This window comes from Miniopterus schreibersii, assembly GCF_964146895.1.
Source record: "Miniopterus schreibersii genome assembly, chromosome: 1".
Taxonomy (NCBI): Eukaryota; Metazoa; Chordata; class Mammalia; order Chiroptera; family Miniopteridae; genus Miniopterus; species Miniopterus schreibersii.
This window is the reverse complement of record NC_138101.1, coordinates 201,144,828-201,172,690: the sequence shown is the minus strand read 5'-3', so window position 1 is coordinate 201,172,690 and position 27,863 is coordinate 201,144,828. Positions and strand designations below refer to the sequence as shown.

The window sequence follows — 27,863 nt, the reverse complement described above, 5'->3', positions numbered from 1 at the left end:
CGTCCTCCAGCTTTTGGCCTTGGCAGCGTCCGTACACCAGCAGGCTGCCCCTCACTGGGCGGAGCAGTCAGGACCGGCAGCAGCCCCCGCGCAGGATCCTTCCAGTCCCTTGGCCTCCTCTCAGCCCAGAGGGGAAGCCCAGTCCCATGTCAGCAGGTGGATATGTCTGTGGACAAGGCGCCAGGTCCAGGCTGTGGGGTGGGCAGGCCTGACGCCACCGCTGGGGCAGACACACCGGGGCAGGGCCAACTCCATGGGGTCCCCCGCCCCTGGGCTGAGTAAGGGGACCTTGTCCTGCCCAAAGCAGTACCCGCCAGCCTGCTTCTACCCAAGGCCCTCGGGTCCTGTTACCTGCCTACCTATCCCCAAAGGAGGGACCACAGAACAGCAGAAACGCAGTCACATATGTATGTATATATATATTTAATCCTTACATAAGGACATTCTTTCCATTGCTTTTCAGAGAGAGTGGAAGGGAGAGAGAAACATCGATGTGAGAGACACATATCAATCGGCTGTCTCCCGCATGGACCCCAACTGGGGCTGGGGATCGAGCCTGCAACTGAGGTATGTGCTCCTGACCGGGAATCAAACCAGAGACCTTCAGTCCATGGGCTGATGCTCTAACCACTGAGCAACACCAGCCTGGGCTCAAACAATCATATTTTTGTTAAAATCACTCTGTTCCAGCCCAGCTGAACACACTGGGGGCAGAGCTGGGGAGTGAGAACTGCGGCATCGGGGGTCTCCAGCTCTGCCTGGCTCCCATGGCTTCGGAGAGGGGTCTCCAGAAGAATCTGGGCGCAGGTCACTGGAAAGTGGGTGCAAGCGTAGAGGCGCCGGGGGGATGCAGCCACCGGACTCTTCCCTGGGCGGCACCATGTGCATGCAGGGGCGCCATGGGCTTCAGCGAAGGGACCGCGAGGGCTGGGGGCCTGCGGCTGTCCAGAGGGTGCCAGGAGGGCTGGCCTGGTGCCTGTTGGGGACCCGGCCACAATGCCCCCAGAAGGCTTCGGAGCCAGTCCCTGGCTGGGTAAGGCACAGAGTTCCGTTGTCCCAGGGCCCAGTCCCAGCCTGGCCCCGGACGCTCCCCCGGTCAGCAGCACGTCCAGCGTCCCACTGCTGCCCAGAGGCCAGCCTGCAGGCTCTGTCATTTGGCTTTGGGCTTGGGCCTGAGGCCTGAGGGGGAGACAGGAAATGAGGGTTAGGAGCAGTCTTGCTGGGGGTAGCGCCCGGGTGCCTGCGTCTGGGTCCCCAGGCCCCCGCTGTCTGTCACCACTGCCCAGTGGGCTGTGCTGTGCCCCTGGTCCACTCTGACCCAGGCCCTTTCTCTGGCAGCAGGGCTTCTCTAGGTGGAAGGTGCTGGCACCTGCCCACCTGTGGAGGCTGGAACTCACCTGAGGTGGACGGGGCCCTGTGTCTTACTCTCCTGTCTCAGGCCCAGGCTACACTGTCTACGCTTATGGGTCCCCACTGTCACCTCCTCTCCCTGGAACTTCCTCAGTCACATCTGCACCGGCCCTCACGCCGGACTCCTCCTGCCGGGTCCCTTTCCGGCTGAGGCCGGAGGGCACCTGAGCCCCCCCCACCTGCACACCTCCCAGTTGGCCCAGCAGCCCCCTGCCCATCCGAGGCCCTTGGTGCTCTCTGACCCAGGGGCCCTCCCTCCCAGTTCCTGCCGGCTCCCCACCCCCGCGGCACCCTGGAGCCGGGTGCTGTCCCTGGGTGTCCTGAGAACCACTGCTCAGAAGACAGGGCAAGTGTGGCAGAAACAGACCGTCGGAAACCCCTGACCGTGGGTGCCCCGCCCACTTCCACTGCGGAGGGCCAGGGCAAATGGGCAGGGAGGGGGCGGAGGGATTGCTAACAGAGGGGACAGGAGGCAGCATGGGCCTGGAAGTGCCACTGTGAGGACAGGGAGGGGTCACCCACACGGGAGACTCAGAATTGCAGGGGAGAAGGGGCTGTAGGACAGAAACCAGCGTTCTGCAGCCACCAGGCAAACCGGGAGACGTTCACTCCCGGCACCACGCCGGGCTGTGCTCCAGTCAATGACACCTGACATCACCACCCTGCCAGGTGATCGCGGTTACTGTCACTAAGCACCGGACAAACTGCCCTCAGCTGTCCCATGAGGCTCTTGGTGGGACAATTGTCACAGGTGTAGAAATCCTGCACCAAACGCCATCAGGACCTGGGGGGACGGGGGAGATGGGACACACCCAAAGTGAAGGTGTTTTCCCCGATCTCAGTGCCACACAGGCAGAAAGAGGCTGGCGACCAAATCAACACCCACGAGGGTGTGACCAGGACACCTGGCTGGGAGGGACCGTCGCTGCCTGGCTGTGGGGGCACAGGCCACCAGATACGAACAACTTTGCAAGTTTTTGCCATTCCAGGGTGAAGGGCAGGTGGTATTCATTTTAATCTCCTTGCAAACTTTCTGTTAAGGCCCAGCCGGCGTGGCTCAGCGGTTGAGCATTGACCTAGGATCCAGGAGATCGCGGTTTGATCCCAGTCGGGGCACATGCCCGGGTTGCCGGCTCCATCCCCAATAGGGGCATGCAGGAGGCAGCTGACCAATGATTTTCACCACTGATGTTTCTATCTCTCCCTCTCCCTCTCCCTTCTGCCCTCTGAAATCAATTAAAAAAAAAAAAAATATATATATATATGTATATATATAAAATTTCCTGTCAGGTTGAAGTTTTTCCAAATAAAAAGCTGGGAAACAAAGACATGAGGTTCCTTCCTCCGGCCCTCAGCCATGGGGTTGGTGGGACTGGGAGGGCGCAGCTAACCCTGGCGCATGTGGACTGGGTGCCCCCACCTGGCCAGCAGTGACGGGGGAGCACAGCCCCGCACTGGGCACACTGATCTTGCGCTAGACAGTGGCCACAAACCCACAGACCATGCAGCCAAACCCACTCCCAAAGCCAGCACAGCAGCTGGGGCCACAAGCCAAATCTTGGCCCCTAAAGGACACGCCCAGCACTGCTATAAAGGGCATATGGGTGACACCAGAGCACAACTCAGGGAATGACCAGGACCCACCCCAGAGCCGAGGAAAGTGTGACAGTGAGGACAACCTGTATGGAGAGGTGCACTCAACTGCACCCCTGCTCCCGGCTCCTCTGGAGCCTGCCGGACCTCACCTCTGCACCTGGGTCCTAACCAGGCCGTCAGGCAGCGTGAGGCTACGGCGCCGAGCGGACACTGGCTGCCTAAGCGTGGCTGGAGGCACACGGGGAACAGGTGGTCCTGACCGGGTGGGGGATGGGGGTTCCCTGCACTGGGTGTCCCTCACTCGGCACAGGCCAGGCCGCAGCAGGCACCCAGCCTGTCTGTGTGGCTGCAACTGTGAGCCTCCCTGGCAGCATCAAAGACCCTGCCTGTCCTGCACACAGGACAGGGGGTTGGTGCCTGCATCTCAGCAGACCCACTCCCTGTCTCCGGGACCCAGCCTCCAGGGAGAGGGTGCCACAGACCCCACTGAGGGGGTGCGGTCTGCTCGTCCCTGGCAGCCTATCCTTGGGACCGTCCTGTCCCTCACTGCCTCCCTGTGGACATTGGTGGCCAGCACCAGGGCCACAGGAGGGCTGGAGTGTGTCCTGTAGACAAACCCAGGGTAAAGGTGTCACCCTGGGGGACACAGGGTGGAGGTGTCAGTAAAGCCAAGGATTAGGTGGGGTTAGGGACAAGCAGCCTCAGCCTGTCCTACCAGGCTCAGGCCAACAGCCCCCCTCCCACAGGGCCTGGAACCTTGCTCCCAGAGGACACCCAAGTGGGCCCTGTCCATCCCACCCTCTCAAGGCCTGTTTGCCCAGCGGGCAGCTCCGAGGTTGCACCTGCCCCAGCAGAGAAGGCACCAGCTAAGCAAAGCATGGCTCCCACCCTCCCAGAGAGGGTGGGGACGCTGGGGCCAGGTGAGCCCCACTACAAGCGGCATAGGATGGCAGACGCTTGCTGAGGCCTGGGCGGCTGCAGGGAAGCCGGGTTAGTGTCTGGGAGGGCCGGGCAGGCCCGTCCCCACCGCCACCACCACTGTTAGTGCAGGGCGCCAGGCCGAGGACCTACCTTACTGGATCACACAGAATCTTTTTGTTTTATTACCGTCAGAGTCAGGGGCAAGCTCTGCTTTCAAATAAAAGAAATGAACTCAACCAGTGATCATTCCCCAGCATCCTGAATGTGGAGCGGGGCTGCGTGGACCCTGAGCCAAGATGCAGCCGTGCCCCGGCCCCCCACCCCGCACCGGGCAGCCTCCCTGGTGCAGGCAGTGTGGGCAGGAGTTAGTGGGTTAGGGTGCAGCGATGCGGGCGGTGGCCCCCAAAGCTGACTCCTCTCCTGCAGGGCTCAGGCCACCCCGGGAATTACCGGCTCTTGGGGGCAAGGGGGACCTCTGGCTGCAGAGAGAGGCCCAGGGTCCTGGCATGGTACGGAGGAGCCTGACCACACGCAGGAGCCCGGAGCCTGGCGTTCTGTGTGACTCGCCCACCCAGGTCCTGCTGGGGATACAGTGACAGGAGGCCCCACGCTACCTTCCTGGATCCGTGATGGGCGCTTCTTCTTTCGCCTGCCTGACCCCTTCGAGGCCCGGCCCTGGGATCTGGGGAGGGTGCCAGACCCCGAGGAGTCAGTCACCGAATCCTCGAAGGACCTGTCCAGGGACGTGTCCAGGGCGGAATCTTGGGCCGTGTCTTCCTTGTCTTGGTCCCCGCCAGGGCCCACGGCGGGAAGGCCGGCTCCTTGGCTGTGGGCAGCTGTGTCCTCCAGGCCCTCTCCTGTGCTGTCAGCTTCGGCCTGGCAGATGCCCCAGGGGGCTGTGGGGTCCTCAGTGTCCTGGCTCGAACCCAGGGCCCCAGGGGGCTTGTCACTGGAGAACTGGAGGGGCTTCAGGGCCCGAGTGTCCCCTAGCACCACTGGCCAGGCCACTGCAGAGGTCTGGGGACTCGGGGGGTCCTCCGTGGACAGGAAGTCACTGGCATCGACGTACCAGGAGGACCGCCTCCCCTGGGGCTGGGGGCCCTCCTCCTCCGATGGGTCTCCAGCAGGCTTCGGGCTGGGGAGGGTGGCATCCACGAGGTCCCAGTCCTGGGGCTGCTTGGCTGGTACCTTGTCAAGACCAGGCCCAGAGGCGGGGCAACTGGTGCCTCCCATGGGGCCTCCTGCGGGGTCACTGGAGGCCACTGTGGATGGAGTACAGGTAGGTGGAGGGTAGGGTACCCTCCCAGCCATTCTGATGGCACCCTGCTCAGGATAAGCCCGAGCAGGGGGCCTCCCTCCATCTCAGCTTCTACCCGAATGCCCCCCACCCCTGGGAGTCTTCCCTGGTGGCCTCCAAGCGTTGGTTCCCACAGGTCAGGCCCGGCCTTAGTGTCCTCAGTCTGTCCACAAGGGAACTTAGCCCCAGGGGCATCTCTCAACAGGCCCTTTAGTCCCATCTCTCCTGCCCACCCCGGGGCTGGACAGATGGCTGTCACATTAGCAGAGACACATGGAAACGTCAGGGCAGGTGGCCTCTCTAGCCCCACCTCATGGCTGTCCCCTATCTCAGGCCAGCAGGGGAGATGAGAGGGCTCCCTTGAGAGATCAGGGAGGGCTTCCTGGAGGAAGGAGATGTTGGGCCAAAAGGATGGCACAGGCAGGGAATGGCAGAAAGAGAACTGTGAAGAGGCAGGTGAGGGTCTCACCAGGTGCTTTGTCCCTCGGGGGGTCTGCAGCGGCCACCCTGCTGCCCCCTTCTCCATCCCCTCGGCCACGGGCCGTCTTCCGCAGCTGGAAGCCCTTCCTGATGTCGGCCAGCAGCGCGTCGATGACACACACCTCCTCCTGTTTCTTGCCTCCTTTCCTGACTGAGAAGCCCCGGGACCCTCAGGGACGTGGTTCCCAGGGTTCCCAGGGCCCACACACCCGGTGGCCTAGGGAGATGACCCACAGCAGGTTGGGTGGCCCTGCAAGACTGAGGAGGGAGCGCCACCGTCCTCCCGCCCGGGCCTCACCAGGCTTCCCGTCCTCGCCCCGCGGCCTCTGAGCCTCTTCTTCCGCCAGCTGCCGCTTCCTCTTCTCCGCTTTGGCCGCCTGCTCCTGCCGGTCCCTGTTCTCCTGCGGGCAGACACGGAGCCCGTGGCCCCAGCCCTTGCTCACCCTGCCCGTGCCTGTCCCGCCCGCGGCCAGCCGGGGGCCATGGGACCCCGCTCCAGCCTCTAAGCTCCAGCCCACCTTCAGGGCGCGGATGAAGAGGTCCCGGAAGGTCTTCATGGTGCTGAACGTGTCCTCCAGGGACAGCTGCTGGGCGTCCTCGCACAGGTAGTTGGCCAACTCCAGCTTCTTCTGCTCGATGGCTTTGAACACCTCCTCCAGCTCCTGGGAGGCCTCGATGCTGGCCTAGGGGCACGGGGCACGGTCAAGGCCCTGTGAGGGCCCACGTTGGGTGCCACCCACTCTCACAGGGAGACAGTCCGGACTGGAGCCTCAAGCGGGGCCCATGGATGCAGGAGGGTGATGGCCACCGGCACAGGCCTGCAGACAGTGGTCTCTGTGCAGGGCCAGGGCTCCCGGTGCTGCGGACCCTAGGATCAGGGGCGGCTCCTCGCGTGCAGGACCCAGCATGGATCCCTCACTCTGCCCTCCACCCCATGCTCACCCGCCCCACCCAGCCTGCTCTTCTACGTAATGGACACCAGGCTTGGCAGACACAGGATACCTGAGGGGCTGCCTCCCTGGAGATCACATTCAGCACCATGAAGATCCACCCCCCAGGGCCCTGCCACCCGCACTTACCTGGAGGCGCTGGGCGTATTGCTCCCGCACCTCGGGGTCGGAGGACGACACCTTCCGCTCCATCTCCAGGAGCTTCTTCAGGTTGCTGCTGGACTCCGAGTGGATGATCTCAACGTTGATCCTAAAGGCCAAGCGGGGTCAGGTGACAGCTGACGTCCAGCCTAGCTGGACAGCAGGGTCCTCGCCCTGCACACCCCAGGCTGCCAGGAGCACGTCTGAGCTCTGGGAGGGACCGAGCAGTGTGGGGTGAGGTGCTCTGAGAGCAGGGGCTGGGCCTGCATTGCTAGGACCAGAGGACCTTCCATCCACAGCAGGGGACCTTGGAGCTGGACAGCCCGGTTGCACCCCCAGAGACGTCCCCTCCCTCCAGACCTTGAGATTCCACAAATGTGGCCCCTCCTCCTGGGCGTCAGGTCCCCTGTCTATACAGCGATGGTGGTACAGCCTTGCTCAGGGGTCAGCCTTTAAAGAGGCTGCGTTAGACTAGCCCCCAGCATGACCACTGCCAGGTCATTCCCTGCATCTTCTAGGCCTCCCGCTGTTCCTCTAAGCCACACGGGGACAGGCCGCGGTGGACACGAGGTCCTGTCCCAAAGAGAAGCGGGTGTGCTGTTGGGGAGTGGTTCCTGGGGAGCCCGGGGTTGTGCTGCAGCCGTGAGACCTGGCCTGGTCCAGCCACCTCACTGGCAGGGACCAGAGGAGGGGCCTGGCTCAGGTGAGCTGCCAGGGGCAGGAGGCACCTACCCTGCTGCCTGGGAGGGCTGCTCCAGGTCCTGGGGCAGCTGCAGGAGGTCTGGGTGGGTCTTCTCCACCTCCTGCAACAGGGAGATAGCTGTGGCCACCGCCTGGCCCTGGGGATGCCCCAGCCCACCCCTCTGCTGGCCCCCAGCCCCAAGCAGCTAAGGGCCACACCCTTCTAAAAGGCCTTGGAACTATGGGCCTCCCACCCTTCCCCTGGGCCTGGAGGGAGCTGGAGGAGGGGTGGGGGAGACGGGGTTTCACTGGGGGGCTCCCAAAAGGGGCTGAGTGGGGTGGCTGGGGACACACAGTAGACAGGCACCAGCTGCGTGGGCTGCGCCCGCCAGCCCACCTCCAGCACGTGGTGCAGCAGCGTCACACGGCTCTGCTGGGACTTGGTCTCGGTGAGCTTCAGCAGCGTGCTGATCTTGAAGCCGTCGGCGTTCCCTGTGTGGCTGCCCTGTGGGGACAGGAGTGAGTCTCCCGGCCTCTTGGCGGGGGGTGGGGGGCAAGGGTGGCCAGAGTGCAGCCACTCACGTAGTTGAGGAAGTTCCCGATCCTCAGGATCAGCTGGCAGAAGACGGGCAGCTGGCGGCTGGTGAGCAGGCCTGCAGGAGGGAAGGGCTTGCTCAGAGGTGCGCAGAGGGCAGCCGGAGCCCCCTCCCAGACAAGCTGGGGGCTCTGGGAGCGGGTCCCCAGCAGTGCTCGCTGACCCTCACAACCCGGGGCAGATGGCCAGTGCCCCATTCCCTGGGTGAGGAGCGCTGAGCAGAATCTTCCAGAACCTGTGGCTTCCCTGGTCTGTGTGTGCATGAGCCTGTGTGTACACAAGTGGTCTGAGAGGTGAGGAAGGTCAGCACCCACGGGCACTCTCAGGGACGGTCTAGATGTTGGAGCACAGGGCTGGATGGGTTCCCCACCCGTGCTGCCCCCCAGGGCTCCGGGCCCCACTCACTCTCGCAGGCGGTGAGCAGCAGCTGGGCCTTGGGCCGCACCATGTCCAGCACCACAGCGGTGCCCTCACACAGCAGCATGCACTCGACCCGCAGCTGGTAGCTAGGTGGCAGAGCAGGTGGTCAGGGCCGAGGCCTGGCACCCTCGGCCCTGGGCCCACAGCGCGGGGGCCAAGGCCTGAGACTCCACTCGGCACAGAGCTGGGGGTCCCACCCCTGTCCCTGTTCCACATCACACTCCTGGGCTGGGCCCTAGGGGCAGATTCAGCAGGACGGGGTGGGGGTGGGACCCAGGAAGGGCCGTGTCAGACCAGTACCCAGTGCCAGGGATGCCCAATTGCCAACCTGTGGGGCATCTCTCCTTCTTAGAATGGCCAGATTCTGGGCTGGGGTCTCTCAGGGAGGCACAGGGCTCTGTCCACCCCCTCCCCACGTTGCTGACACTACAGGTCCCCTTGAGAGGCCCCATGATTGAGGGTGCCTGAGTGAGGTGGGCATGGATCCTGGGGATGGTCCGCATGGCCCCGCTCTGTCCTCCAGGGCTGGGCCCAGCTCCCTCCCTGTCCCTCCCCAGGCAGGCAGCTGAGCTCACCAGGGGATGCCCAGCAGGAGGAGGTAGAACTGGTCAGCGCTGGCCAGCTTGGCTCGGTCTTCCGTGAACGAACGTAGGTTTTCGATCTGTAGGGAGGAGGCCCACATGTGGAGTTCCAGCTTCTGCTCCCCACCAAGAAACCCCTTAGACTGTCTGGTGGCTTCGCCCGCTCACGTCTGGGTATATCGGGGTGCAGTGGGGCCAGCTTCTCCACCTCCCCCCTGGGAGCCCCGGCAGGGCTGCTGTCTCATCCCGCTGACCTCGTGCTTTTCAGGAAGGAGCTTGAGGAGCTGCTTGAGCACCTCCACATCAAACTTGGTGGTGTCCCCTGCACGGATCATAGCAGTGACTTCCTCGTTGGAGCTGGAGGGGGTGAGAAGATGGGCAGAGGTGGGTTGGGGGGTGGAAAAGAGACCCTACCAGTTAGGTGGGGACAGCTCTTGGGTCATGACACCTCTGATGGTCACACCAGGGGCTCCTCCCACGTTCATGAGGTTGGGGGGCACAGAGAAGGTGAGCCACCTGCCCGGGTCACACAGCAACGAGGCTGGGGCTCAATAACCCATGCTCCATTGGCCAGAGCACCCTCTGCCTCCCCTTCTGGGTGACTGCTCAAGGCACAGGAGGATGGCTCAGCTGCAAACTCAGTGGGCTCCGTGCAGGGGCCAGTGCTCGACCTGCAGGGAAGAACCGGGGGCTGGAAGGGCCAGGTCCTCACTCTGGCTTGGCAACCGCCTGTCTGTGGACTTGGGGGGTGGTCCCAGCTGCTCTCTGGGTCTTTTTACCCAGGGAATCTGGACTGGGTCTCCAGGGCCCCCAGTTGGGACAGTCCATGGCTATTATCCCACTGTCTCTGGCCTGAGACGGGATGTGCACTTCCCAGGGGCAGCCTGCAGAGGGCACAGCCGAGCCAAGATGAACAGCTGGGGGAGGCTGGGGCCCCGTGACCAGAAAGGGGGCCTCGATCTCTAGCTCACCACTTGAACTGCTTCAGAAAGATGTTGAGGTTCAGGCTCTTCTTGGAGTCCAGGAAAGTGATCTGGAAAACACCCTGCCCGTCAGCTGGTCCCTGGAAGGCAGCATGGGGGCGAAGGGGGACACTCCCCAAACCCAGGTCCCACCTCCTTGGGCTCCTTCCTGGGTGGGGCCGCTGCTGGCTCCTTGGGCTTGGCCACAGGGAAGGAGAAGAGCTGCTCGATGCTGGAGAAGTCAGGCTCCACCACCTCGGCACTCAGGGAGCTCAGCGAGGCCCACATGGAGCTGTGCTCTGCAGGTAAGGGCCAGCGAGGCTCACACCTCCCCTGGCCTTGCGCCTGTCCAGGCAGGTAGGCCACCTGGCCTCTAGCTGGCCGTGGCAGTGACCTTCTCTGAGCACAGGACCCTGGCCCCCAGGATGACAAGCACCCAGGGGCCTGAACAGTGCAGGGGCTGAGGCGTCAGACTCACGCCAGCTTCAAAGGTGTGTAGGAGTAGAGTCCTCACAGGTGACCTCTGATGCATTCCTGCCCCCTGCCCCCACCCCAGGCCACCCAGGGGCTGAACCCAGAGCAGAGACAGACTGCCCTGGCCCAGGGGGGCCCAGATATGAGCACACCTGCTACAGGCACCACCTGCCACTCTCCCCAGCAGGGCCCAGTCTGCCCCAAGAGGGAAGCCACCAATGGGGTGGGGTCCTCACCTTGTGCCACGTGGGACGGCAGCTTCTGCCAGTTCAGCTTCTTCATGCGCCGTGTGGGTGGGTTTACCTGCCGGTGGCTGGGGACCCAGGTGGAGCCCAGGCTGTGACCCACCTGGGGCACAATGACCTCCTCTACGCAATCCACAGCCCGGGGGCCAGAGAAGCCTGGCAGGGGTGGGGGTGGGGGTGGGCACCCCATGCCCGGGAGTGGTGGAGGGGGTGGGGGGAATGAGGTCCCCAAGCCTGGCAGAGGTGGGGGTGGGGGTGGGCACCCCATGCCTGGGAGGGGTGGAGGTGCAGGAGGTAGGGTCCCACTAGGGCCAGGCAATGGGGGTGGTGGAGGGGGTGGGGGGAACGAGGTCCCCAGGGGTAGGGGTAGGGGTGGTGGGGGTGGAGGAGGAGGTGGGGGTGGGGGGACCGAGGTCACTGGGCCTGGCAGGGGTGGGGGTAGTGGGGGAGGGGGAGGGGGCCCAGCAGTGGAGCTGGGGAGGGTGGACTCCAGCAGGGGTGGGGTGGGCGTCTGCTGCTCCAGGGCTGTGGGTTGTTTGCTGCTCGAGCTCTGGACACTGACAGTGTACAGGCTGGTGAGGGTCACTGCTGGCTGCTGGCCCTCCACACCTGCCTTTGGGGTGCCCATGTTTTGGGGGGAGCTGCTGTTCCGACTCTGGCCTAGGTCAGCCTGGACACTCTTGTGGGCCTTGTCCAGGGAGCTGGGGCGGGGCCGCCCCTTGATGGACACGAGCCGCTCGACCATCTCCTCCAGGGTGCATTCCTGGGCTGCAGTGGGGACGACTGGGATCAGGGCAGAGGGCCAGAGGAGGCAGGCAGGCGAGGGCGGAGGGAAAGGTGTGGCCCCCTCCCTCAGGTGGGGGCAGGTTAGGGGTCAAGGATGGGTACCTCCCATGATCTGAGAGCCCAGAGTGTGCCCACTAGGCTGGGTCGGGAAGGGGCTGTGGGCAGGGTCACTCACTGTTGCTGGCCAGGAGCACGGCCCGGTTCACCAGGCCCTCCAGGGCCTCCCAGAGCAGCTGGCTGGAGCGGAGGCCGGGCTCCAGGTAAAGGAGGCCCTGCAGCACCGACAGCAGCTGGGCAGACACCGGGGAGCAGCTCACCTGGGCGGGCGGAGTGGGATCAGCAGCCACCCCCTCCCTGGGCGGGCTGACACCCACCCGCCTGTTTGCCTGAAGAGTCCATGCCACGACCACCCGATGCCTCTCAGGGGCCCTGGTGATGAGCCTGCGTCGGGGTCCCGAGTGACAGCCCAGTGGTGCTTGGGGCCAGACAGCTCTCTGGGTTGGGGCTGCCCTGTGCATTTGGGACGTTTAGCAGCATCCCTGCCCACTTGTGCCAACCCCAAAGTCTCCAGACGTTTCTGGAGGGCCCCTGGGGACACTTGCCCTGGTCTGAGAACCACTGGGTGCAGGGAGGGACAGTGGCCCCAGCCAGCGAAGCTTGAGCTGGACCAGAACTCAGCCTCCTGGTTCTGAAGTCCCTTCATTCCACCTGAGGGGGGCCAGCCCATTGGGCCCAGGACAGTACAGCCAGCTCTGGGCAGCCCTGGCCTCGGCCCCGTATTCCTGGTCCTGCCATCCCCGGGCCGCCCGCTCCAGGCCCCTCCCACTCCCAGCCCCGGATCCCTGGCCGCTCCGGAGCTGGCTCCAGATGTGGTTCCACTGCCCAGTGGCGAGGCTGGGCCAGGGCAGGGGGGCGCCCACCTTGTGGAACAGGCAGTCGAAGACCTCCTGGTGGCTGTTCATGTCGACGCCTCCGCACACCTGCAGCAGCTCCTCCTCGTCCTCCGCCTTGGCCTCGTCGAAGGCCTCGAGCTGGATCAGCAGGTCCGCGTCCTCCAGGTCCCTGCAACGGGAGGGACCGGGCAGCTGAGCCCAGAGCTCCCACCAGCCTCCCCCGACCCTGGACAGACACACGGACAACCGAGCAGGGCCCGTGGCCATTGTAGCCAGGGGGCAGCTGAGGTCTGTGCGGCTGGGTTCTCTGGTCGGGGCAGAGGCTCACAGGATGGATTCGAGGAGGGTGGCACCAAGACTATACCTGATGGGGCGGGGGGCTGGGGGGTGACTGTGGAAGGGGGGGCTTCCGCCAGAGCAGCAGAGCCTGAGTGTTCATTGGGCCCAGGACCTGCCAGTCATCTCAGTCTGGCCGATGAGCTGCACCCTCAGCAGCAGGGCAACCCCTCTCAGCACCCCAAAGACCTCTGTTGGAGGCTAGTTCAGCACCAGTCACACCAGCCTCACCTCTTCTTACTTGGGTCCCCCCATCCCAAGCTGATGCCCTGGAGAGTGGTCCTGATGAGGCCTCATATGGGGGTTCTCAGCTACGTGGGTTCCCAGGTACCCAATTAAATTTGAATTTCAGATAAACAATGAATGATTTTTAGCATAAGTCCGTCCCATGCAACACCTGGGATATACTTATACTACAACAACGCTGTCATCTACAGTTTAACTGGTGTCCTGTACTGTATCTGGCAACCCCAGTTTTAAGGGCAGCTGCCAAGCCCCTGGGTGGGGAAATTCCAGAGCAGCTCATCCAGCAGGGCAAGGGAAGGATGGCTGGGTTCTTGCTGGGACCCGGGGCCCCCTGCCCACCGAGGGGCACTGCATGGGACCCAAAGGGGAGGTGGCGAGGCTCTAGGAGCAGCAGGTGGGGACTCACCGAAGCCGTGTGAGAATGTCCAGCAGCTGCAGCCCTGGGGAGGGACAGACAGGGTCAGCCGGAGGGGCCTCCATCTTTCAGTTACCTGACGCCTTCCCCTGGGTTCACTCCTGACACCCAGAGCACCCAGCTGTGGAGTGGGAGGGGACTCTGCCATTCCCACGGGACACCATAGACATGAAGCTCAGAGGGAGATATTTTGTTGGACACTCAGTGGTGCCCGTCAAAGGGTCACTGTCACAACTGCTGGGGGCTGGGACTGGGGGTCAGGATCCTGCCTCGAACTGAGAGCCTCCGGGGCTAACATCCAGGGGTCCTGAAGGCCTCTGTCCACAGAAGGGAGCAGGTGGGGGTGGAGGCTTCCATGGCCCATAACAGAGCCTTCTGTTGGGGCCTGGGGTTGGGGGGTGGTCGGCGGCGCTCGGGACATCTCCCTGAGGTCAGCGCAGGCCGGGCTCACCGATGAACTCGCTGCGCAGCTGGGTGCGGGTGCGCAGGTCCTCGGGACCCAGGATGATGGCGTTGATCACGCTGAGCAGGGTGACCACGTAGGGCGCGTTGTCACTGCTGGACAGCTCGGTCATGATGACGCTGAAGCGGTACTGCTGGCTGCACACCGTCTGCGGGGTGGGGGGCGTCAGCCTGCACCCCGGACCCTGCCCAGGCCCAGCCACCCGCCACTCACCTTGTAATGGTCCAGGGCGTCCAGGGTCAGGGCGTGGCCCTCAGGCGAGTAGATGCACAGGGCAGCCAGCAGCTCAAACACCTGCATCTTCACCATCACATTGGAAGTGTCCAGAGCTGTCGAGGGCGAGAGGGGTCTCAGTGGGGCCCAGGTGTCCAGCGCAGGCCTCCCCCTCAGCCCGTCCCCCACCTGTGCCTGCCTCTGCCCAGAACTGCCACACTTCAGCTGGAAAAGTGGGCGGTAGGCAAACACCGGGGGGCACTCTGCACTGACCCCTCCCGGACCACAGGCAGACTCAGGCAACTGGAACCGCCCCTTGGTTCCGCAAGGCCCTGGCTGGCTCTGGGCCCTGGGCCCCACCGGCACACCTCCCCTGGGCAGAGCCTGTGTCATCCACAAACTCAGTACCCACTGCCTCCCGCCTCATCCCCTGCGCTGGGAAAGTTTTGGAGATGTCCCTTGGTTGGCCCTGCTGAGAGCAAGTCACAAAGGACTTTCCAGATGGGCACGGCCAGGCCTAGACAGGAATGAGGTGACCACTATCTCGCTCATCCACACAGACACCCACCTGTCACTGCCCATCCCCGGAGCCCAAGCAGGAAGGACTTGGTCACTGCCACAGAGTAGCAAGCACGGTGGACAAGGGACACAGTGACCTCTGTCTGCCAAGGGTCATCTGGGGTCTCTCCCAAGGGTTGAGGACTGAGACTGCCTGGGAAACTTTCTGAGGAGGTGACAGTGAGCTGGGATTTAAAGGGTGAGCAGGACTTTGCAGACTTGAAGCCCGGAGCAGCGTGACGCAGAGGCAGAGACTGGGGCCTGCCTTCAAGAAGCCGCAGGTGGCAGGGGCAGGGGCAGGGGCAGGGTGGTGGGGGAGCAGATGAGAATGACGCTGTTGCAGGTGCTGGCCAGACCCGAAGGGCGCCGGCTGGCTAAGGGTGAGGGGCTCAGAGCCAGGCGGAGGGTAGGGTCACTCAAGCGGACTTTTGTTTTTGACCCAGGTGACTCCAGCTGCCACAGTGTGGATGGGAGCCTGGAGGCCAGAGACCAGGGAGGGGTGGGGCCTGAAGCAGCAAAGGGCTGGGTGGAGAATGGAGGCAAAGTCATAGAGCAAAGGGGGCATCTAGGTGCAGCTGGTGAGGGACCAGGGCTCCAAGGTGTCCTGGGGTGTGTGTGTGTGTGTGTCTCAGACTTGGGGCAAATGGGAAACTGGTGCCTACTCCAGGAAGCCCTCCCTGCTTGCCCAGCCAAACTGTCTCCTCCCGTGGGCCCAGCCCTCCCACCGCCTTCCACAGCCTGGAGCCTCATACTGAGTCGCTAAGGTGTCTGTCCTGGCCTGCCTCCCCCCGGCGCCCTGCACGGCTCACCCTGCGAGAGCTGGCGCACGTAGGCCTGGTTGCTGAGGATGTACTCCATGCCCTGCTGCGAGTTCATGACGGCACGCACACAGCTGACGCAGGTGAGCTGCAGCAGGGCGTCGGAGATGCGGGCCACACCGCGGCCCGACAGGCGCGCCAGGGCCTCGAGCAGCAAGTCCAGGCCGCTCTGCTCCAGGAACTGCACCATCCAGCCGCCGTCGCTGCCCTCCAGCCGCTTGCGCAGGCCCGAGTAGTTGACCACGGACGGCATCTGCAGCAGCCGGATGCAGAGCTCCGGGTCCGCGTTCTCCAGGTTGGCCTCGGTGGGGTCGGAGTCCTGCGGGCCCAGCTTCTCCTTCAGGGCCGCCCACTTGCGCTGAGCTCCTTCCTTCACCGACATCTTGTCGAACTGCGGGGCCGGACGGAGGTGGGGTCAGCAAACCCAGCCGGGCAGCGTCCTCCGCTCCGGATCCCCACCCGCCAGAGTCACAGCGCTTCCCGGTGACACCTGCAGCACAGGGTGCTGGCTCCCGTGCCAGGGGCTCCTGCCAGAGGAGGCAGCAGCCCTGCTGTGAGTGCCATGACCTCAGGACAGCCCCAGGGGCCACACCACTGACCCAGTGGTGACAACGCAACCGGATGTTGTATCTGGGACGCCCTTACCTCACCTCCAGGGCACTTCCCTTGTCCAGTGGCTGGGTCAGATGGGCACAATGGATGGGTGGGGTGAATCCGGACCCTGGGCACTCCCAGGCTGCCCGAAGAGCATGAGTGTGACCGGGAGGAGGGCGGACTTGAGGGTCATGCCCAATGCCCATCCAACTCTGGGCAAGACCAGGGCCCCGTGGGGGAGCAGCCCTGCCACGCCCTGGCTTCTGTGGGCCTGTCAACCTGTGTGCAGGTGGAGAGCTGGGTGTCCCCCAGGCCCTCAGCACGTGGATTCTGCTGCATCCTGACCCCCTCCCAGAAGATCCTCCCAACACACGCCTCTGTGTCGTCGCCACACCCACCAAGCCCCCTCCCTGGAGCCCTTGGCGGTGACGCTGTCCTCAACCACAGCCCCTGGGGACCGGCCCCGAAGGCTAGGGGCGGCCCACGCTCTCCTGCAACCATGTATGGCTCGGGTCTTATATTTAGTGTCTGAGACAGGCAGTGTGGAGCCGCTGGGAGAGAACCCGAGGGACGGGGCACAGCAACGCCGCTGCGCCTCACTCCCAGGGCCCGGCCTCGGCACCGAACCCTCAGCCGCACCCCTCCCCCTGCCCGAGGCAAGCAGTGCACATCCCACTCTACAGGAGGGGAGACGGAGGTGGCACCCAGAGAAGCCAGGTCACGTGCCCACCACCCCAGAGTTGGGAACGGCAGACCCAAGTGAGACTGGACCCTAGGAGGGGACCTGGAACCGGCGAGGCCACCCCAACTTTACCCGGTAACTCAGAGGGGAGACTCCAGGGCCATCTGAGGTCATACTGGATTCAGAGGCTGAACCCAGCTGCCTGTTCCCCTCCCAGAGGCCCCGCTGCCCCCTGCCTTGGTGAGGGTCCTGGGTGTCCTCCCTTGAGCTTCCGGAGCCCACCCATGGGCCTGCTGGGAGCACAGAGCACAGCCTGTGGGCACCTGGCATTTCAGCCGTCCCTCCTGTTTGCCGTGGGTCCACGCCGGGAGGCAGCCCCTCATCCTCCCACCTGGCCAATTGCCCTTTGGGACCCTGGGGTCCCCCCAGGAGGCAGCCTGGCTGAGGGGCAGAGAGGGCTCGGCCGACCTGCATGTGTGCCCAGCTCTGGCCCTTGCCAACAGACCCTGACCGGGTCACTGCCCTGTCTGAGCCTCAGTTTCCTTACCCGCACCTCTAGCAACATCAGCCTTCTGGGAGCACCTTGACAGGCATCAAAGGGGGTGTCGGGGTGCTCATAACCCCTCCCCCAGGGCCCGAAGCCCTGAGCCCTCCCTGTGACCCTGTGGTCTCGCCGACCCTCCCAGGCCCAGCCCTCTCGGCCCCCGCACTGTCCACTCACCCAGATGCGCAAGACCTTCCGGCCGCCTCTGCCCACCCACCCCAGGCCCTGCCTCGGGCCGCCCCTCCCGCTCTCCTGGCTCCTCATCACTGCTGACTGCTGGGCCACCCGGCTGCCGGCTGCAGCCCGGTCCCTCCCGGGCAGCTTCTTGGTGGCAGGGAAGGAGACCGCGCCCAGCACCATGAAAAGTGGGGCAGACGGGCCTCAGCATATGCACGGCCACCCCCTTGGGTGCTGCTGCTTAAAGAGGCGCCCAGAACTGGCCCTCCCCTTCCCGCTTCCATTGGCCCGAGTCCCTGTTCCTTTGGCACTGGCTGAGTGGACAGAGAACTCTCCCAGGCCAGGCCTCTGGCATCCCAAGTGTCCTGTCCAGCCAAGAGCCCCAGGGGTCCCTGGATGCAGAAACACCAGAGCCAGCCAGCGTCGCCTACACCAGCCCTCCCGGTACTGCCCAGTGGCCCCTGTCCCCGGGGCCATGGGCTCACTCCCCAGAAAGACCCCACTTATGGGGCCCCTTTGGTCTGTGGGGCAGAAGGTGACCAATCCCAAGCCGGAGAGCGCACACAGGCTCCACTGGTTGCGGTCTGGTGTGGACGGGGTGTCCAGAGATCAGCCGGGGACCCAGTGGCTAGGCAGGGGCAGCTTTTCTCCCACTGTGATGCCCCCCGGGCAGGTCCTGGGCAGAGCACGTGTCCCAGAAGTCTTCCAACTGGTTTTCGGGGCGAGAGACTGAATATAGAAATGGACCAAGGCCAGACAGCATATAAGGATAGAACTCTGACCCGGAGCCCGCCCCGGAAGCCGGTCCCTCATCTGCAGGAACCAGCCCAGGAAGCAGCTGCTCCAGTGGGACCTGCAGGAAATCAGACGTCCATCTCGAGGGGCAGCCCAGGAAGCAACAGGCAGGTTCCAGAATTCTGTCCCCACTTCCAGCTTAGGACCCACCAGGGAAAGTCAGATGTGCTCCCCAAGCAATCACAGGGGACACCCTGCTTCTTATGGGCTGCCCAGATTCCCTAGCCCCCCTCAGGGCACCCCTTTTGTCAATTTATTACCTATCAACATGTAAAATGCAATGCGTATATATTGCATGCATATGTTATATACGTACATGATGTTATATGTATGTAGTAACAATTAGCATGTGCACACATAATAACACTACAAAGCTCCTTCACTCTCCTGCCTGCCCCGGGCACCCACCGCGAGCAGTGCTGGTGGCAGACTCTGGGCTGCCTGCCTTCTGGGTGGCGGGGAGCAGGGCTGAGTGGAGGGAGCACAAACTGGCCCCGGGCAGGCCTCCGGCACCCTGCACCCTGCACCCTGCGTGTACTGTTCTCAGGGGCAGGGCCTGGGGGACGCTATTCCTGACAACACCCGGCCAGCCTGGGAGGCAGCACCTTGGAAGGAGGGGCCTCATTCCTGCGCTCCTGGCTGTGCCCCCAGGAAGTGCCCGTCTCTGCTCTCCATCTGTAAAGTGTCTTAGAGGGTGGCAGCAGGGTTCCACTTGGAGAACTGGGCCAGTGGGCAGTGAGTGCTCAGGGACACTCGGCTGCAGTAATAAGTCTGTGGATGCCTGTCCCTCCACCCTCGGGCCCTGCCCAGCCCAGTCCTGCCCTGCCCAGCCTTCGGGCTGTGTCCTGCTCCCATCTAGGCCTGGCGCCAAGACCGGGCGGGGCTGGGACCTTCCAGGGCTCACTCTCACGGGGTGGGGTGGGGTGGGGCAGAGGGGGGCTCCTTCGAGGGCAGGGCAACAGCAAAGAACTGTGCTCTGTGTCCTCAGCACTCCCGCAGCGGGGGGGGGGGGGGGGGGGCGGGGGGGCGGGCCTGCGCAGGAATTCACATCCGAAGAGCTTTTTTTTAACCCTCCCCCAGAATATTTTTCCCGTTGCTTTTTCAGAGCGAGTGGGAGAGTGGGAGAGAGAGAGAGAGAAACATCCATGTGAGACAGACACATCCAGTGGTGCAACCGAGGTCGGTGCCCTCGGCCAGGATTGAACCCGGGCCCTGTGTCCACCCGCAGACGCTCTAACCACTGAGCAAACCGGCCAGGCCTCGCAGAGCTTTTTGCAGCCAGCTTCTCTGGCTGAAGCCAACACAGCAGGGCCATCTGGGGCTCCCAGGGTCTACGTACACTGCAGCGCAGGCCAGCTGAAAGGTCAGGGGCGCCTCAGCACCCCATCTGCCGGCTAGGCTGTGCCCCCCCCCCGCACCAATGCAACCACGGGGAGGGGCTTTGGTAGATGAAGACCCTGAAGCTCTGACATTAGTGGGATCACTGGCTTTTTTCTACCAATAACGTGGGGTTTCCACTGGGGTGGGGTCATGCCTTCCCCTTCAGTCTCGGAGTCCTGAAGGTAGAGTCTCCCTCAGAGCCGTTCCGGGGTCGCCCGCTGACCTGGCTGTCCTGAGGCGAGGGCTGAGTAAATGAGACAGAGGCTGCCCTGAGAGCCCAGAGACGGAACACTGGTCCATGGGCCTCTTGGCCACCTCCTGGGACACCTGTCTGCCTTCCTGCTCATGCCTGGACGGGCTGGCATGCAGCGCCTCCACCTGGGCGCCACATGCCCGGGCAGCTGCTAGGACTCACGAGAAGCCACCACCCTGCCTGGTTGTCTATCAAGTTGAGTGTGTGTGTGTGTGGGGGGGGCAGGGTCAAAGCTGCCCCCACTCCCAGGCTTCAGAGACCAGATGGAGAAACTGAGCCACAGAGGGTGAGGCTCTGAGGCTGGCACCTGGCACCAAGCTCTGTCCTGGGCACAGGCCCATTGCGTTTTGAGCAGTGTGGTGGGGTTGGGAAGCACAGACTGGGAGCCAGGGCCGGCACCCTTGGGAAGGGGGTGTCGTCTTCTATCCCTGGATCCCTGCCAACACTGGCAGAGGGGCTCAGGGAACCCAGGGGTGGGGGCCAGGGCAGGCTCGGGCTGGGGACACGGGCATCTGTGAGGGAGGCTGGCTGGCTGCCTGGGCTGGGAGGCAGCCTCTGGGTGGCCCTGCCAGCGTGAGCACAGTGACTGGGGTGCTTCTGGGCCCAGAGTCAGCGGGGGCGGGTGCAAAGAGTGAGCTTGTCTTCCCTGGGTGGGCGGGTAAGATGGCAGGAGCGGGATTCTGGAACGGGGAGGCAGGGGTTGCCACACTGTATTTTTAGCTCCTCTGAGAACCCAAAATTTTCCACTGCTTGGCAACCCTTGGATGGCGTTCCTAGAAGCTCTCTGGAGCCCAGGGGGCAGCCCAGGCCCTGAGGGCTGAGGGGAGGCCCCGAGGGCAGAGACCGCCCTCCCATGACTCTGTTTCCCTCCCTCCCCACAAACTCGGCTCCCTCTAGCCTCCAGCACCTGTGTCATCTTCCCCACCAGGCTACGAGCCCTCTCGAGACCTCGCTGACCTCTCAGGTCACCAGGGAGCAAAGGGCAGAGCCAGGAGCTGGGTCTCCATGGCACTGTAGCAAAGCGTTGGTGCCCTCCACCCACGGAGAGTGGAGAGGGGCAGGGAGCTGGCTGGCTGGGCCCAGAGCTGGGGACATTGCTGGCCAGGGAGCCAGGCCACGGCTTAGCCCACTGTGTCCCCAGGATCTGGGGGTAAGTCTGAGCGACGTCAGACACGCTGTACCCAGGCCTGGCCCGGCCACATCCCCCACAGACCCCGCCCTCCTGGGTTAGGAACAGAAGTGGGTGGAAGGCACAGAGAGGGTGGACAAAGGACTGGGGCAAACAGGAAGCGCCTGCTGGAGGGGGGTGGGCAGTGCCACCTCGGGCAGGCCTGTGCAGGGGTAAGCTGGGCTCTGAGTTTGCTGGGAAGGGGCTGGGGTGGCCTGGGAGAGCCCCCTCCTGCAGTGGCTAGCCCAGCTCTGCTGTGGGAGGACAGGAAGGGTGGAGGCGCCCTCGCCAGGAAGCCTGGCTTTCGCTTCCACCTGCACTGAGGCTGGCATCAACCGTCTGCTCTCGCCTCCCACTGTCACCAGAGGGGCCTCATTCTCCGAAGCTGCACAAAGGGCAGGGCCAATGGCGAGGTCCCCGGGGGCCTGGCCACCTCAGACACTCTCAGGGCAGAGCTTGGGAGCCTGAGGCTGGGAGCACCAGCGCTGGGGAGCCACACGGGGGCCAAAGATGACAGTGGCCACTGGCGCCTGCTGTGCCTGAGTCAGTTCGATAGCAGACGCTGGAGGGAGTGGTCTGTACAGACCTGTGGTTAGGGGCTGGGCAGGGGGAGGGACCTGGCAGGTCCACAGTGGGAAGTGTTTGAAGCAGCCACAGCTTCCACCCGCAGGGCTCCGAGGATGCGGCAGGGACACCACGACCTGGGTTCCCTCTCCCAAGACGAGAGGCAGCTCTGCAATGCTTCCCCCAGGAGGCCCGGTATCCCTCCCTGGTCCCCCTGCAGCCCCCCAAAAAGGCCTCCTCAGGCCTGGGAGGACCCTCAGAGCTCAGGGAAGAGGAACTGGCCCGAGACAGGCTCTGATGAGTGTGCTAGTCCAGGCTCAGGGTGCTGGGGTGGGACCTGAAGGCTGCCCATTGTCACCCTGGTGGTCCTGCCCCCAGTCCTGTCCTGTGTCCCAGCTCCAAGCCGCCTGGCCCCAGAGCAGAGAAAACAAAGCAGCAGATTGAGGGTGGAGGAGGGGCCACAGCCTGCACAACCTGGCAGTGCCAGGGGCTGTGGCCAGGGCGGGAGGGGGGGTGGGGGCTAGGAAGAGCTCAGGTTCTGGGTCAGACCAGGCTCTGCAGGCCCTGGTTCCATCCTCAAATGGGGCTGAGCATGTCCATGCTGACCCCACCCCTGCCCCCAGGCTGCTGGGACCACGTGGGGCTGGGATACAGCACCAGGAGCCTGACCCAGCCAGGAGCCTGACCCAACCGGGCCAGCAAGATCCTCGGCGTCTGGGCGCCCAGGGAGCTGCGCCCATTCCAGACTCACTTTTCTCATCTGTAAAATGGTGACGAGATGTTCTACCCCAGGGAGCCTGAGTTGGCTGAGCCAACATCACCAGCAAGGCCCCTCCCTGGCTGCTCCCCCACCTCCTCTCAAAGGGGGCCTCCTGGGTCCCGGGGATGGGTGTTTGTCCTGGCCGCCCTACCATCACTCTGCCACCACCTGCAGGCACCCCTCATTCCTCTGCCCCCACCTCCATGGCCCACCCCCTAAGTGGGGGCAAACTAGATGTACCAGGCGGGCAGGGTGCCCTCAAAGTGGGCAGGATCCCATCTGAGCACCCGGGGCTCCATCCTCAGGCCACTCAGGGCTGTGCACGTGCCCCGGTGGTGAAGAGCAGATGTCTGCCTCCCTGCCTCTGTGCGCGGGTGGAAGAGCGGAGCTGTAGTTGGAGCAGAAACGGGACCAGGGACATGGATGGCGGGGGAGGCACGCTGCACACTGAGGCCACATCCCAGGGGTGGGGGACCAGGCACGGATGGTGAGACCAAGACACGCTCACACAGCTGGCCAGCGTCTACCAGCACCTGGCAAGGGTCGAGATAAAGCCCAGGGCCGGGCAGACCCTGCCTCACTGGCCAGGCCTTCTGGGTCTCCCTGCGGGGGGTGGGGGTGGGGGCATTGGCTGGGCACAGGAGCTGGGGCTCAGCCCACAGCAGCTGAGTGCAGACTTGGGGGTCATGCAGGGACACCACCCCAGGGCTGTGTGTGGCTGGGACTGGACGCCTGGCCTTCCCCTCCCTGCCCACCATGCCCTTGGCTGTCCTCCACACGACTCTTCCATGTGAGGTTTTCAGTGAGAAATGGGGAGCAGAGTCTGCCTCCACCTCCCGGGCGGGTCTTCCATCCCTGGAGGTCTCCCCTCAACGGCCCTAGTCAGCCTGGCCTCCCAGGAGCGCTGGCCATGCACCCCTCCCCAGGAGGCCTCTGCCTTCCCTGTGGGCTCAGCCCAGGCCCAGCCTCATGGGAGCTGGTGCCCCTCAGCCCAACCCCCCACCCTTCCTTCCCACTTGGGCTCCCAGGATAGGCGGACAGCCCGGGCCTCCAAGTGCTCTGCCAGTTCTCATCCTGATCCTCAGGAAAGCGCCTTCTGTATGCCCAGTGTGACACATACCTTCCTCTGGCCCAGTTGCAAAAGCCTACGCACAGTAGGGGCTTTATAAATGCCTCTTGCCAGACAGCAGCACTGATTTTGTAACCCGGCCCCCCAGGCCTTAGTTTCTCTATCTGTGAAACGTGATAATCACGATTCCCAAACCTCACCGGGCAGGAATCTCACCAGGCGGGCATGAGGGCGGGGGCCAAGGCAGATGGGCAGGCTGGTTCATTCATTCCTTCATCCACCCACCCACTCAGCATTGGACCCTGCTCAGGGCACCGAGTGGGAGTGCAGACGGGGACAGACCAGGCTCGGGGGCGAGGCACACCTGGCAGAGGGGGAGCCCTGTTTGATCACACCTTGGGAAGTGGCTGTAAGAGGACCAGTGGCAGTGAGCCCTCTGGGAGGACAGGCCCTCCTGCCCCCTCCCTGTCTGGCCATGGGGATGGAGCTCCTGCATCAGGGTGGTCTCTCTATGTGCTGGGTAGGTGGGACAGCTGTGTCAACAGACCCAGGCTGCCCTAGGACTCAGCTGCCCCGTGTTCAGAGGAGGATCCTCCGTACTAGGATGAGGCTGGCAGGCACGGGGGCCACACGGTTGGGCCCTATTCTCACCTCCAGTGATGGGGAGCTCACCCCCTCCCATGTACTCTCTGCTTCTCAAAGGGCTGAAACCAGCCTGTCTCCCCTGGACACACTCCCGACCACTGACCTCCAACCTGAAACAGGTGCGTGTGCCTTCCCCAATCCTCCGTGACCACTGGGACTTAAACCATGCAACTATTAGACACCTGTTGTGTGTAAGACTACAGTGGGGGGAGGGCTAGGCAGCGAGTAAGGCCTAATCCCTCAGACCGTGGGGGAACTGTCTCCCCGATCCTCCTCTGGGCACCCTCAAAAGCCAGGGGCTTGAACTGCCCTCCGGGTTCTGACGCAGGCCACCAGCCCACACGGAGGGGCTCACACCAGGTCGGTTGCATCGCGCCCTGCACCCACAGGCAGCACCCACAGTCACCAGCATCCCCCCGCAGCCTTTTTGAACCTGCTAACTTTTCCAACTTGAACAGCACTCTTTGATGGAGCCTATTTAAGGTAGGAGCTTCCAGGTCCCAGGATGTGAGGTGTGCGCAATTAGCTCCGACAGCCCGTCAGCACCTCCACGAAGTGGGGCCGCTCTGCTGTGAGGGAGCAGGAGGGGGGCAGACAGGTGCCTGGGTGGTGGCAGAAGGGCAGCCACACCTGCTCGCCTCAGTCCACGACACCCAGCACGGCCCTTCTCCTGCATGCCGCCGTGATGACCGACCTGTCCATCAGCCCCGCGCAGGGGGCTTTTAGGAACTGATGGGAGGGCAGGGCCTGGTCAGTGGTCAGGGGGTGCCTACTGCACCAATGCTGACCTGGGGAGGGGTGGAGCGGTGAGAGGCCTCAGACCCAGACCTAGAATCCGTCATTGATATCAGCTCCTCCAGGGACTGCAGCACCCACTCCCTAAGGCCCCTGCCCTGGGTGGCACTGGGAAGGGCATTGGCTCTGAGTTCCTGCCTCCTCCACTGCAGGGTGACAGGGAGGAAGTCCACCCCTGATCCACTGTCCCCACCCTTCAGAGTGCAGGTGGGGAAACTGAGGCTTATAGAAGGGGAGTGTCCTGGCCAGGTCCAACTTGCAGAGGAAGCAGGGGGCGGGGCTGGCTGGCAGGAACCTCCCAGCTCAGGCTCCAGCAGGGATGTGCCTGACCTCTGGTGGTGTTTCCTACCCGGCGGGGCAGGGTCACAGCCATTGATGTCACTCTGACTCCTGGTGTGTTTAGCCGGGGCACGGCAATACCCTGTGGTCACAGATGAAGTGGCCACCATGCAGCCTCAGCGGCCGGGCAGACACCGGGCCTGTGCTCCCCAGAGCAGACCCGGGCTGCTAGAGGCACAGCTGGTCACCCTAGTTTTACTTCTGAGGTCTGGTCACTCCTGGGTTTCCTCGGGAAGGGGGTTCAGGGTGGGACAGGGGGAGCACAGGCCAGCCTGCCGCCCCGCCTACCAGTCCCACCCACGAAGGGCTGAGCGCGGTGCCTGGGTGGCTCCCCCAAGGCACCTGCGGGGGCCTAAGGGCTCCCCGCGCGCCCGCCTGCTCCTGGCAGCTACCGACCCCAGGCCTGCGCGCCTCGCCCGCGGCCGACCCGCAGCTGAAGTTTATTTTCCCAACTGCGTCTGATTCACGGTCAGGACGTGGCGGCCGCGGGGCGGGAAACTGGCGCCCGGGGCGCGGAGCGGGCGCACCCTCGACCCCGCCACCCGCGGGCAGCGCGCGTCCGAGGCGTATCCGCGCCGGGGCTGCGGGCCCGGGGGGCGCGGGGCGCGGGGCGGGGGAGCCCCGGGGGCCCCGCCGCGAGCCGGGGTCCCGCCGCCCTGCGTCGCGGGGCTGCTTCTGCCACCGGGGCGCGCACGTCGCTGTCCCTACCCCACTCCACGGCCCCAAGCGCCACCCCCTCGCCCGACTCGGTTTCCCCGCGGCTACTGGGGGCCCGGAGGGCGCGCACTTACTGGGCGGGGCGGCGGCCGGGGCGCGGGGGCGGCGGGAGCTCGGTCCGACGGGTCGCGGCTGCGGGAAGCCGGCCCGCCGCGGGATCGGCGTGGCGCGGTTCGGTTCGGCGCGGGCGGGCGGGGCGGGGCGGGGCTCGGGAGGAAGCGGAGGCGCCGCCCGTCCCGCCCGCCGGCGGCCACGTGGGGAGTCGGCGCGGGCCCGGGGCGGGGCCGGGAGGGGGTCGCCGCCGGCGCCGGGGCTGTTTGCGGGGATCTCCCGGGTTATAAATACCCCGCGGGCTTCCCGCGGACGTCCGCCCCCTCCCGCTGCGGGCCCGGCTCCGGGGGCGGCCGCCTGGACTTCGCTGCCCGCCCCCCCGGGCCCCGGCGCCCTCCGCGCCTCCCCTCCCGGGCCACGCGCCCGGCCGGCTCTGACCCGCAGCCTGACCTGCGGCGGGGCGCTCGCTGCCCCCCCCGCGGGCCCCCCCAGGCCCGCTGACCTGAGGCCCCAGGTGAGAGTTCCCCGTGGGGGTGGCTGTTCCTGGGCTGCTGGGCGGGCGAGCATCCCGTCAGCCAGGCCGCCCGGGCAGCCTCCGCCCAGCAGCCCTCCAGGACTGCCACTCGGTCTCCAGTGGTCTCCCGGCAGCCTGGATTCTGGGGGGCTGCCCCTGGCCCCAGCAGCCCTGAGTGCTGTGGCCTTGTTTTCTGTCACCCCCCCTTCCTTTCCTGCCTCAGTGACCCTGCCACTCCCGGAGGGGGGCCCCCTGTCCGTGACCCCCATCTTGCCCAGCATGGGGCCTGCCCTTACTGGCTTGGGAAGGCTGGCGGCCTTGCGGGAGAGAGCCTGACCCCAGCTCTGGAAGTCCCTCCTGACGTCCCTCCTCAGTCACCGTGGCTCATTAGCACAGATGCCAGTGGAGGGGGGCAGGGGCACACGAGGGTGCTCAGCCCAGTCCCAGCCTAATGGGGAGACGCAAGCCTGCCCTGACCTCGGGCTCTCACGTGACCGGAACTGCCGAGCCTCAGTGTCATCTGTGAAAACATGACCAGTGTCACTAGAGGTTGTTCCCAGGGTGAGATGAACAAAGACGGATGAGCTGTGTCCGCTGGCATTTGTCTTGACCGGTGTCCCCTCAGACCTGCCGTGTGCGCAGTCTGGGAGGCAGGTGGGTGGGTAGGCCTGTGAGGGAGGGGATCCGGGCTGAGGACAGGGCACCCGATGCAGCCGTCTCAGACCCAGGCCCTGGGGGCTTCCCTGCCTTGCTCCAGCTTCTGCCCTGGGGCCAGTCTCGTGCCCTCTCGGTGCTCAGGGTGCCCCTCTGTTGGTGGGGCCAAGGCCTGGAGTTGTCTACTCCCAGCATGTGCAGCCCCTGCCCAGCCCCACAGTCTTGGCCCCAGTGCAGGAGCTGCGTCTGGCAGCAGGCCAGTGCTGACCGAGGGCCCCGAGTGCCTGGCATGCCCAGGAGAGCTGGCGGAGGAGGGTGCTTGCTGCCTCCGGGACACCCTCCAGCCTGGGACGTGCGGGCATGGCTGCCCCTTCTGGACAGGACTCCGTGTTCTTAGAATGCGCTGAGTCCTTGCACCGGGGTGTGCTTCCTCCTGGAAGGCCGCCAGCAGTCCCCCCCGGGGCTCCCTGCCTCTTGCCTCGGCCCCGGCCCCAGCCCCCAGCTGGTGGGGCCTCCCCAGGAAACCTTTCTGTCCACGATGCTGCCCCCCCTCCAGCTGGGTTTCAGGCTTCTCCATGTCCCCCTGGATCCCTGTTCTGGCAGCACTAGGAAGTGGGGGTGGGAGCGCCGCCCGCTGACTCATCACAGGCCCCAGCTGGGCCTGGCTGTGGCCACTGTGGT

At 64.7% G+C, this 27,863-nt stretch overlaps 1 protein-coding gene across 5 annotated transcripts; it reads right to left on the bottom strand.

The window, feature by feature from the left end:
* Positions 1-394: 394 nt before the first annotated feature.
* Positions 395-27,863, bottom strand: INF2 (inverted formin 2). Of its 5 annotated transcripts, none has more exons than XM_081142591.1 (23): positions 26,866-27,863; positions 15,473-15,872; positions 14,106-14,221; positions 13,881-14,040; positions 13,421-13,454; positions 12,460-12,601; positions 11,715-11,856; positions 10,745-11,521; positions 10,188-10,333; positions 10,044-10,105; positions 9,327-9,429; positions 9,067-9,152; positions 8,477-8,577; positions 8,059-8,129; positions 7,874-7,981; positions 7,528-7,598; positions 6,784-6,904; positions 6,223-6,387; positions 6,003-6,105; positions 5,694-5,855; positions 4,378-5,189; positions 4,078-4,134; positions 395-1,179 (listed from the first exon to the last, which is right to left on the bottom strand). In XM_081142591.1, exons 2-22 carry the CDS (start codon positions 15,861-15,863, stop codon positions 4,087-4,089), a joined length of 3,921 nt encoding a protein of 1,306 aa, XP_080998717.1. In that variant the 5' UTR covers positions 15,864-15,872; positions 26,866-27,863; the 3' UTR covers positions 395-1,179; positions 4,078-4,086. The 5 variants fall into 5 exon arrangements, with proteins under 5 accessions (XP_080998717.1, XP_080998716.1, XP_080998715.1 ...); XM_081142590.1 differs by lacking the exon at positions 26,866-27,863 and adding an exon at positions 26,038-26,046; XM_081142589.1 differs by lacking the exon at positions 26,866-27,863 and adding an exon at positions 17,479-17,497.